Raw genomic sequence first — 14657 nt, forward strand, 5'->3', positions numbered from 1 at the left:
GAGCACAAAAAATCGCTTTTATTAGCAGATATTAGATTAGAAGTTTATTCAAAATTATTTACTTTGTTTTTACCGAAGACATTAGCTGAAACATCATACGATACTTTAAAAAAATTATTACTCGAAGAAAACTAATTTTATGCTGGAGAGATATTATTTTTTCAAAATGGAACAAGGAAAAGGAGAAACTATTACAGAATATATAAATAAATTAAAGATAAAAGCAAACACGCGTGATTTTAAAGAGATGTATAATACAATGCCGTTATAAATTATTGTCGGGTATAACGAATTAAAAAATATTAATGAAGTTAATCAACACTCCAGACTTGACATGGGAAAAGGCTGCTCAAATTGCTACATCAATGGAGACGACGGAAATGATAACATATAAATTATCTGCAGGATATAAATAAAATTTCAAAAAAAGTGACCAGGGAGAAGTATGACAATTATAAACTAGTATCAAAAATTATTTGTTAATGTTGTGGATTAGAAAACCAAAGAGCCCAAATATAAATGAAATTTGTCATAATTGTGGTATGAAAAGACATTTACAGAAAGTATGCAGAAGGAATCGTGGTAAGAAAGAATATATTCGAACGATAGATGTCACACAAAAGGGGTGAGAAAGCTTTGAGAATTGGGACTCTCCAGAGGAGTCGCGGGAAAAATTTGAGGTGAAATTATTGATAGATAAAATATATATTAATTTTTTAATTGACACAGGATCGACAGTCTCCATTTTGAATATAGCAGACGTTTACCGTTTAAAAATACCAGTAATAAGAACGGATATTATTTTAAAATCTTATAATAATTTAATGATCGATATTAAAGGTAAATGTATATTACCCGTTATTTATAAAAATAAATTAAATATCATGATTTATAATTGCAAACAATGGTATTAATATGATATGTAGAAATTTAATAAATTAATTAAATCTAATAATAATTCAATGTAATATAATTAATGAGGTTTGGGGGGATAATATTGAACAAAAATTTCCATCATTTATTAAAATATTAGATTTACTGAAAGATTTTAAAGCAAGTTTAGCGGTAAAACCCAACCCCAACTTTCAATGTCTTAAGAGCAGATCGATACCATTTGCGTGGAAGACAAAATTAGAAGCGGAATTACAAAGAATGGAATCCATGGAAGTTTTAGAAAAACTCATATATTCGAATATCGATTCTCCGATCGTGCCTGTACTGAAAAAAGATGGATCCTTACGAATTTGCGGTGACTTCCGACAGACGGTTAGTGCAAATATTTTGATTGATCAATATCCTATACTAAAAATTAAATAATTATTAGCCACACAGGTAATGGATCCAAATATGCGATATTAGATTTATCAGAACTCTCCCAAAATCCTACCTCAGCCTCATCGTAGCGGGAGAGTGGCAACGTCTTTTGGCGGCTAATGGAGGTCTAAAAGGTTCCCTGTGATCTGGGTCTAGAATAGGATCACCGTTTCCTCGACGGAGTTTAAAAACTACTTAAAGGGGTTGATGTCAGGAAGGGCATCCGATTGTAAAAACATTGCTACACAATTTCCCTATGGTTATATCAAAACATGGGCGGGGTACAGCCCAAAGTACCACGTGGGCCTCCTCATCCGCCTACAACAAAAAGAAGGGCGGGAAACCTGGTGGAACCACGATTGACGAAAATGAAACTTATGACGGCCACGAGTAAAGGTCGCTACATGGAATGTTGGGAGTATGACAGGAAGAGCGGGAGAAGTGGTCGATGTATTGCATAGAAGGCATATAGATGTGTGCTGCATACAGGAGACAAGATGGAAAGGAAATGGAACAAGAATGATTGGCAAGACTAGTGAAAAGTATAAATTATTTTGGCAAGGAAGTAATGATGGTAAGGCTGGAGTTGGGGTATTGGTTGCGGAGAAATTGGTAGACAAAGTAGTCGAAGTGAGAAGGCTAGATAACCAGATAATGGTAATAAAGATGATTTTTGGTAGAAAGCTATATAATATTATCTCGGCATATGTTCCTCAAGTTGGAAGAGAAGAAGAGAAAGATATATTTTGGAACAGTCTATTGGGGGTGACATCGAGACTGGAAAATGAAGAGGGGATTATCCTGGCTGGTGATCTGAATGGATATGTAGGAGCGAGTGTAGTGAAGGTTATGAAGGATTATATGGAAGGTAGAGTTAAGGCATGAGGAATCTGGAAGGGGAGAAGATTTTAGATTTTAGTGATGCTATGGATATGATTGTCTGTAATACAATGTTTAAGAAAGAATCAGAGAAGCTTGTGACTTATAAGTCAGGTAGTACCAAAAATGCGGTGGATTATTTGTTATTAAGGAGATGTGATAGATGTATAGTAAAAAATGTGAAAGTGATACCGGGAGAGGAATGTATTAATCAGCATCGACTAGTTATAGGAGATCATACTTTTAAAGGCGCCAGGATCACTAAAAGAAAGTTTGTGCCAAGACTGAAAGTCTGGAAATTGAAGGAGGAGAGTGCAAGACGACAATTCAAATGACATTGGTGATAAAGGAAGGAGGCGGAGGTGGCACAAGCATCTGGGGTAAATGACAAGTGGGAGACAGAAAGCCTGGGTGATGACAACTGGGGAGGTATGTGGATGGACAAAAGGGCCGCCTAGATATAAGGAGACTTGTTGGTGGAACCCGGGGGTAGCGAAAGCTGTGGAGAAACGCAGGTGTTTTAAAGAATGGTATAATAGTAAGGATAATAGTGATAACGATATTTGCAAGATGGCGAAAAGAAATGCTAAGAAATTAATAGCGAAGGCGCAAGAAGAAAAAAGGCAGGAGTTTGCTAAAGAAATGGAATGGGCTGAAGGAATGGGAAATGTGGTTCGAATGGCAAAGCAGATGGCAAAAAAGAGGCAAGATGTGATAGTAATGATATTAAGAACACCTGAAAGATTTACATGGAAGGACTTTTGAACGAAGAAAATGAATGAATTTAATAATGTTAGTTGTGCAAAGGTAGAAGGTCCAGGGTGTAAATTTGACAAGGATGAAATAAAGAGAGCAGTGAAAAAGATGAAAAAAGGGAAGGCATCAGGTTTAACGATGGTGGTATCAGAGATGTTTAAAGGTTCTCATGACTTAGGGGAATGGTTAATGAATTTGGCAAATCAAATTGTCACAGAAGGAACTATTCCCGAGGGAAAAGGTGATCCTTTAGATTGCGGGTCTTACAGAAATATTAAACTCATGGAACATGCAATGAAGGTATTTGAGAGGGTGTTAGAGAAGCGGATAAGGGAACAAACTAAAATTGATAATGCAGTTTGGTTTTACATCGGGAAAAGGCACGACAGATGCAATTTTTGTGGTGAGGCAAATATAGGAGAATTATCTTGCGAAGGAAAAGAAACTCTATTATGCATTTGTTGATTTAGAGAAAGCATTTGACAGGGTGCCGCATGAGATTACTAGTTGGGCCTTAAGAAAATCAGGTGTGGAGGAATGGTTGGTTATCGCAGTGATGGCAATGTATCTAGGAGCACAAACAGATTATGGTGATAGTGAAAGCTTTGAGGCGAAAGTAGGATTCATCAAGGATCCGTGCTGAGTCCATTATTATTTATCTTAGTAATGGATGTGGTGGCTAGAGAAATGCGTGAAGGACTTCCCTGGGAGCTATTATATGCCGAAGACCTTGTATTAATGGCAAACAGTGAGGAAGAATTGAGGGATAGAATTAGTATATGGAAGATAACTATGGAAGCAAAGGGTCTGAAAATGAATGCATCAAAGACAATGGTGATGATTGGTGGGGAAAATCTAAAGATGGAGAAATCCGGTATGTGGCCTTGTAGTGTATGTGGGAAAGGAGTTGCTAGAAATTCAACCAAAAATGGGTACATAATAGATGTAGCGGGAAAAAAGGAAGTTTGATGTTAGAAAGAATGACCTTTATTTGTAGAACATGTATGAAAGGGATACATAATAATGATAATGTAGAAAATGGTGGTCTGGATATTGGCAATGGGTTAACCCTAGAAAAAGTGGATACGTTTTGTTATTTGGGTGATATACTAAACGCAGATGGTGGTGTAGATTTTGCCGTTGTTGCAAGGGTCAGACAAGCTTGATAGAAGTTCAGAGAAATGTCGTCTATTCTTACAAATAAAAATGTCTCTCTGAAGTTAAAGGGGAAAGTTTATGTAAGATGTGTGAGGAGTTGTTTAGTTTATGGCGGCAAAACATGGGCAATGAAAGCGACTCACGAAGCCAAATTAGAAAGAACAGAGATGAAGAAGATTAGATGGATGTGCGGGGTATCTCTGAGAGAGAGATAAAGTAGCAAGGAATTGCGAGCAAGATTGGGTATAGAAATGATTGGAGTGGTAATGCGACGGAATAGACTAAGATGGTCTGGGCATGTGAAACGTATGATAAAGGATGAGTGGGTCTTGATGGAAATAGGAGGATCAAGACCTAGAGGAAGGCCCAAAATGAAGTGGACAAATGTGATAGCTGCGGATATGAGAAGCATGAATCTTACAAATATTGATGCTCAGGACCGTCAAAAATGGAAAAGAAAAATCAGAAGGAAAACTGGCCTACCCGGGTAAACCTGGAAATCGCCATAAAACAGAGAAGAAGAAGAAAGAAGATTTATCAGAAGCGTATTTTCAAATAGCACTCGAAGAGGAGGCAAAAAAGCTGTTCGTGATCCACACGACTTCCATTCGGGTACCTTCAGCGCCAACCATTTTTAAATAAACAATGGATTCGTTTTTAAAAGGACTACCTGGGGTAACGGTATATTTGAACGATATAATAGTGGGGAATCAATTGAGATTCATAAAAAAAATTTGATAAATATATTAAAGACGTTAGAAATAAACGGTATGAAATTAAATCAAAATGTAATTTTTTTAAAGAAAAGATTGAATTCTTAGGTCATAACATTAACGAAGTGGGAATCACAACAACAAATAAGAATGTCAATGCAATTTTAGACACACCGTTACCTAAAAACGTTAGAGAATTACAAGCTTTTATCCGTATAATTAATTATTATCAAAAATTTATAACCTATTTTTCGACTATTACCACTATGCTTTTAAGGAAAAATGTGCCAAGAAAATGGACAGATGAAACTAATAAATTTAAAAAATTAATATCAGAAGCGCCAATTTTAAAGCAATATAATCCGAAAAAACCGATAATTCTAGCTGCTGACGCGTCGCAACATGGAATAGGATCAGTTCCATCTCATAAAGAAGAAAAGCCGGTTGGATTGGCTTCTTGAACATTAAATGTCAGATAGAGCGTAAAAGACTTTAGCAATCATATTTGGATTAATTAATTAACAATATTTAAATGGTAATCATTTCACTGTAATCATTGATCATAAACCACTTATATCGTTACTTAACCCACATAAAAGAATAACAGATATGTCGTCAAAATTAGTAAGATGGTCATTACTACTAGCATATGAATTGTAACTTCGCGGAACGAAAAAAAATAGCAATGCAGATATGCTTTCACGTTTCCCAATTGAAGACAAACTATCTGCTTGGGAAGAGTTTGATATTATTTTAATAGTATCGGATGCTCCACATTAGCGTTAGATATAAAATCACACATAAGAAATGACCCGGTACTAACAAAAGTTTCACGTACAACTGGGTGGCCGAAAATAATAGAGGAAAATCTAAAACTTTTTTCCAGCTCCGAAATGAACGGAGGCAGGTTGTATATTATGATAATTAAGAAACATAATTCCAAAAAAATTACAAGTAAATATTTTGTCTTTTTTTACATATGGGGCACCAGGGTTATATTAAAACAAAATTATTGGCCCAAGAGAACGTTTGGTGGCCTAATATTAACGAAGACATCGATTTACATGGTAAAACAAATAACCCTGGCGGTAAAACGATCATAAGGAAATGACCCTCAGCATAAACCATGGGAAAGAATTCATTTAGATTTTGCCGGACCAATTAACGGAGATATATATCTAGTAATAATAGATAGTTTTAGTAAATGACCTGAAATACAAAAACTTTCGACAAAAATTTTACTGTAATAATAAAAATATTGTCAAGACTTTTTGCTATTTTCGGTTACTCCAATATGAGAAGACATATTAATTATTTAAAACATAGGTTCAACGATTCCAATTTTAAAAATATAAAGGAAGGAAGAGAAGGAGAAACTATGCACTATACCATGGATGGGTGAAATTGATCCTATAAAAAACTCGATAGCCAAAGACATTAATTCTATACAAAACTCGATAACTGACACTATCATAAATATTGAAATCGCTAGTAGGAATCAACCCGCATTAGGGAACGAAAGTACAAGTAGCCGCTATCCAAAATGGATAAGAAAACAATTTATACCATTTCAAATCGAGAACCCAAAAAGGAGTAATGTAATGAATCAATTAACCTTGAAAATAAAGGCAATTGATTATAGGATTAATTGTAATTCAAATTTGTTAATTGTGTATTATGATTAATTGATGTATTATTTATATTAATTTAAGATATATAAACTAAAGAAATTAATTACAAAGATATAATAAAATTATTCATACGATAGTACAGCATCAACTAAAGATGACGCTTATATTAAAATGTCGTGTAAATTAATAGTCTTAAGGGGTGATATCAGCTATGGTTACCCTATATTATATGATTAATTGAGTATTGGAGTGTCCCCTATCCAAGCATTAATTTAAAAAAAAATTAAGTTTGAATATTACGTTGATAAATAAATTTAAATTATAATTCATTTGCATATTGATTTAATCTATTCAATTCTTTTAATAGTGTAGTTAATTAACTGAAGTAAAAGGAACTTCTGTTAAATTTTTACATGAATATAATATTCAAAAATAAAACAATATTTGGCTTTGAAAATTCGTTAAAAGTATTAAGATATCGATCAATTAATAAAAAAATTTAAAAAAAAGATTAGATTGGATAGAAACTGAACTCTTTACTGGAATTTGGATTAGATTGATTCATAAAATAAATTTAAAATCCCGTTAATAATAATAAAAAAAAATATGAAATTTAAACCATAACAATCGATATAGTGATTCCAGAGCTATGCGACACAATTTAGGATCTTTACACTTGAGGTTAGATAGACAAATGTTGGAAAAGAACTGAAAATTAAGGATGAAAAACTGTTTTTGACTGATGCAAAATAAGCAAGTGGTCAGAGGGAAGATTGCCTACATATTTTTTTTAGAAACAATATTTATCAAATAAAGTAAAAGTTAATTGATAAAGTTTATAAGTTGTTTTGTTTGATCCTTAAAAATATTAAAGGTATATTACCAGAGCGTGCTTTTTTTTAGATATCATATCCATAGCGGGCTGGTAAAGACAATCTACAAATTGCTTTACGCAAGGAATATTCACCTCGTTTTTGATTTTCTATAATTTTAAGATTAATAATTTAATTTGAGAAGTAAAAATAAACTAATACAAACTAAGCATTAAGGATTAAAATAATATTATAAATATATTTAGATTTAATATTATTATAAATAATCGGATTAATAAAAAATTACTGAAGCAATTGGAATAAGTATATCAACCAATATCGCAGCCAGAGCGTGCTTAATCTCCTTATTTTTAATCTCTAAGAAGTAGTTGGCCAAATGTTGAAGAAATTTAAAGCCTTCTTCCAAATCTTCTATCGGAACCATCTAATTTAATATCAAATAATGCGATAAAATCATTTTTAATTCAGCGTATATAACCAACCTGTATCCTTAGAAATTTGATACCCATCAATAAGTTAATAAGGGAATCGCTCGCGATATTTTGATTAAACAAAGCAGTTTCTTTGATTTTCAGTTTGTTGAGTTCTAATATTATGCGAAGTGATATGCACTTGAACCTATATAATAATAAGAGAGCTGCATAATGTATGAAAAGATTTACAATATTAATATTACGATTGGTAGAAAAATGTTCTAATTAGATATACTTTGAAAAATAGAATATAATCTTATTATAATTAATAAGATATATCATCATGATTTTAAAACCTAGATTGGGCCAAAACTCCCAATACTTCGGCATATAGATCAAATATCAAATTTTGATTAGGTAGGTTAGGGTTATTATTTGATTGGTTGTTACTAATAAAATTGTTATTGCCGCCAGGGTTTGGGTTTACATTATTAACGTTGCTCGCGTTATTGTTAGTTATTGGATTAGTAGCGTCCTTGCTAACGCAAGAATATTTGAAATGTTTAAATATTTGATCTTCGATGATTTTGTACAGGTTTTCGTGGCCGGGATGCAATTTAAATTGTGGAAGTATTTGAATCAACGATAAGCAGTAAATGTATTCAATAGTTAACTATTATATATAAATATATACTCATAGTGAATATATAAATGAATGAAAAAGTTATTTATAGTAATATTTTAAAAAATCTTTTACTTCTTTGCGTTCGGTCAAAAAATCCTTAGAGTTTTGATCGCTTTTTAATAAAAAAAAATTTTTTTTAACGATATTTTAAACATAAACAATTTTTTTAAACTATACTTTATAAATATCTTATAAGGTAAATTCAAATACCACTATACAATTACTAATTTAATCAACATTTTTGTACTAAACATCCCTTTTTTTAAGATACCCATATATTTTTATACTGCGTCTAAGTATATTGGGATGAGCTTTAATGAAATTATATATATATACCTCCTATGTAATCCGGTGACCGTAAAATCTGCGGAATTTTCGCGGGGAGTTATTCCGTTATAATTATTGTTATTATACCAATTTTTATTAAGATTCCCGCTGGCATTACAATTATTGGAATTATTGCTAATAAAACTACCCGTCATACTTGTAATAGACGAATTGTTGAAGATATCGCAAGAAATAATAGAAGAAGTAACGGCATTCGCGTTATTACCTATATTATTGCTAAAACTATTATTATTCGTGTTGTTATTATTGTTAGTGATGTTCAAACTGTTCGAAGTGCTGATGAGGGAAGCGGCAACTCCTACCAAACCGCTAATAATATTGGATGATATAATACTGCCGCCTATATTTGTGGATGGAGGTGATGAATATGTGGATGATGCTATAGGAATGTCGCAAGAGGTATCTTCCCCCTTAATCAGCTGGGGTGGATTGTGACTCAGATTTGAGCTTATTGCTGAGAGGCCCTGAACTCCGAGACAAGAAGCCAACGCCCATTCGTACCAAAGGGTAAGAGCTTGCAAGAGTGAGGGTAAGCAGAATTCTGAAAGGGAACCAAATTGTATCATAATCTATGGTGTAGGGGATTTGTTGATTAAATTTGATGATAAATCAAAGATACTACAGGTCCAGCCCGAAACCGACCAATATTCGTATTATTTTAAAAATCGTAAAAAATTTAAAATTCGGGTCAGGCCGATTTTTTGTACTAATTAAATCAGTTGGAAAATCATATAATGGAGTGTTTAATATTTTAGATTAAACAATTTGCAAAATAATTTATAACAATATTTTAAAAATTCCGGGCCGGGCCAAAAATTTTTTAAAAAAATCTCGGGACTGGGCGGGTTGAAAATAATTTTTTTTTATAAATTCCTACTGGGCCAAAAATTTTGACCATTAAATGAATTAATAATATTGCCTTTGAGTAGTGAGGAAAAAATTAGCTAAACTATTTATATTCTTTTTTGATTTTGAATTCCCAAAATTTATCAGTTAAAACGTTTTTCCGAATTTTAATTAGTGTTTTGAATTTGTTAAGTCTGAGATGAAAAAGATTATAAGAGAGTTCTTACCTAGGTAAATAACAAGAGATTATATATATAATAATTATAGTGTTGCTAAAGGTAATTTTATTAAATTCCTAGTCATCATTAGTATAATGTAATCTCTTCTATAAGTGGTAATAATTTGGAATAATATCCAAACTTTTATATAAATCAAGCCCTTTAAACTAAAGTCCTGCTTGAACCTATTTAGTCCGATCACTTCGAAATAGGATTGACTCGGTTGGCATTCAAACATTATAATTTTTGTAAATTACTTTTCGTGCTTTAAATATTATTTATGCCGTAGAACTAAAGACATTTGTCAAATATAATTTTATATCAAATTAGAAGCTAGCATATTATATCATAAATATAAAAAACTGAATAACAAAATTCAGAAATATTTACCTATCGTCAAAAATTAAAATAATTTTATTATTAAATTTAATCAAAAATTAAAAGTAATTTTACGATTAAATTTTAGAAGCATCGATTGGTCGGAATGGGTCGAAATTCTTTAACAAATATTGAAATTCGATCTGGACCACTGCAAATATTTTCTGAGTGCAATATGTCACTTAAATCATTATTTGTTTTAAATATAAAAAAAATTTGGGAGCTAAAAAATAAACATTTAATACACACTTGGTCAAATGATTGATCCTCTCCTTTTTGTAACGATTTCGCTAACGATTTTTCCTTTAAAAAGATATGAATAAATTAATAAAGCATTAATCGGGAGATGTGGGGATTAGATTCTATCTCCTCTTTTTATATTTTAATATATATCAAAATAAAAACGGGCAGAGTAACTGTCATCACATATAAACAATGTATTTTCTTTTGTCATAATTTATAGATAAATTTCCGCCCCATATGTTAAAAGTTAAAGATAAAATAACAGTAATTTTAGAAATAATCAAAATATTGTAATACTAGAGGTTCGTTAAGAGCAAAATCGATCCTTTTGTTAGCTATCATCATAAATCCTATAAATAATTTTTTCATCAAATATTGCCCGGCATTTTCGTTTAAATTTAGATTCGTTAACAGCTCGGTTTTCGAATAATGACTTTCACCTTCGTTAGCATCGTTGGCATGCGATTTTATTTGGTCAATTATTATTTGCTCGTTAGATATTTTAGTATCGATACATTGATTGGATGAATTTTTAAACACGTGATTGTCTTTGGTATGCCCGTTATTTTTAGTGTCGTCATATTTACGATTATTGTGGATGTGTTTATGGTTGACATCGTATTTGTTGAGCGATACATTAAACGGTAATTCATTTCCATTGGTTAACGAGTTTAGGCAATTGGTCAATTTGTCTTTTTTGATGTTATTGTTTAGATTTGTAATAACCTTCATTTGAGCATCAATAGTTGGATTGAGCTTTGATTTATGGGGATAATAGAAGTCTAAAGGATTTCGATTATTTTCGTAGAGATCGTTGGATGTATCACCAGGGATTATTGGAATAGAATCAGATGGTAATGAATGATTTTGAGGATCAAAAGGATGGACAGTATATATTGATATCGGCTGTTCACATATATGGTGGTCTGATGAGTGTAAAAAAATCACAATTTATTTTCATTTTATGTAAATAAATATATAAATAATAATAGATATACACAAAAAAGAAATTTTAAATTATATTAAGTCAATTTGCCCGTTAATACTTAAAGAAAGTTGAAATATAAAGAATGACTTATTCATATTTGTTTATGGCAACTATAAATAATATCTTGATTGACAATTTAAAAGATTCATTTTCTTCGAATTAAATCAAAATATGTGGTATTTTTAAATGAAAGTCCTTGCAACCAGAAAATAAAAATTCTTCAAAGATTTTTTTTGAGAATGCTCAAGCATGACTTTTAATCAACCTAAATTCAAAATCTTTTATAAGTAAATCTTTTGTTATTTATATATATGCATAAAAAAACTTTCATGTTGCTATCTTTAAATATTTTTTGCTCAAAATTTTGGACGAAAATAATCTTCAAATCTTGTAGCATTTAATTTGTGATTTAAGCATAAAATAAATTGAAACACCCAGTAATAAAGGCCACCTCTCAAACTAAGTCCATCCCAAAATTAAAAATGAACCTATCGGTTCAAGTAGTAAGTATTTTATTTTAAGGTTTTGTTTCTCTAAGATTTTAAGATTTTCTTTAAAGTTTAGCATTATCAAATAATTTATTTTATAAACATAAAGATCATAGTGTTTATTAGCCTTTTAAAATGCCTACACTATGGTTTAAGGAGATTATTAACTATATTAAATAGTTACATGCAGTGAAGTTAAATAATTTAATTAAATGTCAACAAATGGCATTTTAAGTGGGTCTAAAACTCACATCAAATACCTTATTATATTAGTATTTCCAAAATATTCGCGCATTCGCATTTGTGTTATATAAATACGAGTGAAATATTATATCGTCAGTATGGTATTTTTTGAGAGGTATAGCAGAAAAAAATGATGTATTTAATCAAAATTTAAAACACTGTAATTTTGTATATAAAAAATTATATAATTTTAAGAAGTCGACGTGGTCGGGACGAAAAAGGATCGTATAAATTTTCTATTCGGTCCAGCCCATAATTATTTTTACCAAACCTGGCCCTTGATCTATATTTTGTACTCTGGCCCGGCCAGTAATAATTTTTTATGAAGGAAAACGACATAAATTTGCCTAATTATAAGCTTTAAAAACATTTTCGAAACTTTAACCAGGCCCGTTAAAATATATATAAATATTATTGTATTTACTTTTCAAAAATTACGAGAATAATATTGAAAAGTTTCCACGTAAAATGGAGAGAAAAAAAATATATGTAATTTGCTTAATATGGTTTAAAAAAAATGTTTGATAATTTGCGCTATTTTAAAGCATTTAAAATATAATATAATTCAATATAAAAAAGATAATAATCTAGAACCTATTCAAGGACAGTAAATATCGATCCAAAAATTACAAGTCAACGATAAAAGGGTTTTTTTCAAATAAAAATTTATAACCTTAAATAAAATGCAATTTTTATATTATTTTTTTCCATTTATAAAATTATTGTTCCGAAAATTGAAAACAAAAGTAATGGAGAAAAGGTCATTCGTATTGAAAAGAAATTAAAATACAATTTAAATTTTTTTTAATTTCTTTTATAAAAATCAAGCCTTCCTGGGAATGATTTTATTGGAAAAAAAAAATGAAACGTGCCTCTAAATTTAAAACATTTTTGCTATCAGAGAAAAGGGGATTATGCATGCTATTAGATAAACTATTGAAAGAATATTATGCAAATTTCTATTAAAAATATCAGAGACCTGCAGGCCCGGCCCTAAACCCGGCCCGTATTTTAAATTTTTTAAATATACCCGGGCCGGGCCTGGCCTAAAAAATTTTTTTTTAAACATATCCGGGCCGGGCCTAAGATTGTTAAACCCGGGGTGGGCCTTAATATTTTTTATAAAATTTTTTACATTATGAGTTAATGGTTATATGATTATATTATATTATAGTTATGATTAATATAATATTGGGTGATGGTTAACACTACCTAACACCCACAGATCGATCTAATTATTAATTTCCTGCAAATTTATTCAAAGCATTAATATATTTTTTTATAATTCATATCTAAATTTTTACAACATATTTTACCAAAACAATCAAATAAAGGAATATCTTAAATAAGCCCCAATATTCAAGTATTATTAATATATTTTTTTATAATTCATATCTAAATTTTTAGAATATATTTTACCAAAACAATCAAATAAAGGAATATCACTTCTTGAAGTTTGTAATACCTTTCAAAGCGAAAAAGGAGAAATAAAATTGATTTTACTTAATATAAAGCATTTTTTAATTGAAAAATTTGTTTTACACAAGTATAATTTTATTTCTCTTTTTCTCTGTCCCAAATTCAAGCAATTACGTATGTTGTCAGGGACAGATCGCAAGATGACGGAAAACTATATAAAAGATTATATTAAATTACAAGAGGCTCAGGAAGTAAATGAAATACCATCGACCAGTCAAATTACGACTGTTGTTAAACAAACTGAATCGTTTTATGACAAATGGGGCGATGGTTATTCTGGTAATATGTCAATACCCGATGATGAATATTATAATTACATAAATAAAAAAATAGATGAAAAATTTATGTTGGATAATTTGTTAGAGTGGTGGGCGGCTCATCAAAGCGAATTTCCAATTTTAGCAAAATTGGCAAAACGGGTATTGGCAATTCCTGCTTCAAGTGCAAGCTGTGAGCGGAATTTTTCCACTACTGGGAGAATTCTTGAAGAAAGAAGAAGTAATCTTCAACCTGAAAAGGTAGATATGCATCTCTTTCTTCATGATAATTTGTGAATTTTTAATATCTTTCTTGAGTATAGGGTTTCGTCAATCATGCTGGTTTTTTACTTTGCAAACTGTCAAATATTTATTGCATTTATTATATTTACCTTGAGTCATGAAAGTTTTTAATCCAACATTTTTCATTATTCTTTTTTACAATATTATATAATACAATTATCTTCTTTTGTTAAAAATTTATATTATAAAGAAATTATATTAATATTGTGCAATTAGATTATATTTTCAAAATACTATTTATTATACAAGCATTTTTTTAAATAGCGATTTATTTTTATTTTATAAATTAAATAGTAAATTAAATACAATATATTATATTCTCAAAATATTTTCCATTTTTATAAATTAAACATTAGTTTTATTTTTTTTAAAATGCAATATAAAATATAGTATATGCTCAAAATATCCATTTTTATAAATAACAGTTTTATAATTTTTATAAATTCAATATAATATTCTCAAAATATTAGCTTTTTACATGTAT

At 30.4% G+C, this 14657-nt stretch overlaps 1 protein-coding gene across 4 annotated transcripts in view; it reads right to left on the minus strand.

Moving 5' to 3' along the window:
- The window catches only part of LOC135929024 (protein furry homolog), a 69268-nt gene that overhangs the window by 31053 nt on the left and 23558 nt on the right, over positions 1 to 14657 (minus strand). For all 4 annotated transcript variants that reach the window (XM_065465516.1, XM_065465514.1, XM_065465515.1 and 1 more), the window contains 9 exons: positions 10713 to 11341; positions 10422 to 10475; positions 8719 to 9299; positions 8455 to 8494; positions 8054 to 8370; positions 7767 to 7902; positions 7571 to 7708; positions 7335 to 7433; positions 7071 to 7228 (listed from right to left, as the gene is read on the minus strand). In XM_065465516.1, the coding sequence (XP_065321588.1) occupies positions 7071 to 7228; positions 7335 to 7433; positions 7571 to 7708; positions 7767 to 7902; positions 8054 to 8370; positions 8455 to 8494; positions 8719 to 9299; positions 10422 to 10475; positions 10713 to 11341 (2152 nt within the window). The remainder of the gene's footprint in view (positions 1 to 7070; positions 7229 to 7334; positions 7434 to 7570; positions 7709 to 7766; positions 7903 to 8053; positions 8371 to 8454; positions 8495 to 8718; positions 9300 to 10421; positions 10476 to 10712; positions 11342 to 14657) is intronic.

The sequence above is a fragment of the Gordionus sp. m RMFG-2023 genome, chromosome 4 (assembly GCF_954871325.1).
Source record: "Gordionus sp. m RMFG-2023 chromosome 4, tfGorSpeb1-WG-v2, whole genome shotgun sequence".
Taxonomy (NCBI): Eukaryota; Metazoa; Nematomorpha; class Gordioida; order Chordodea; family Parachordodidae; genus Gordionus; species Gordionus sp. m RMFG-2023.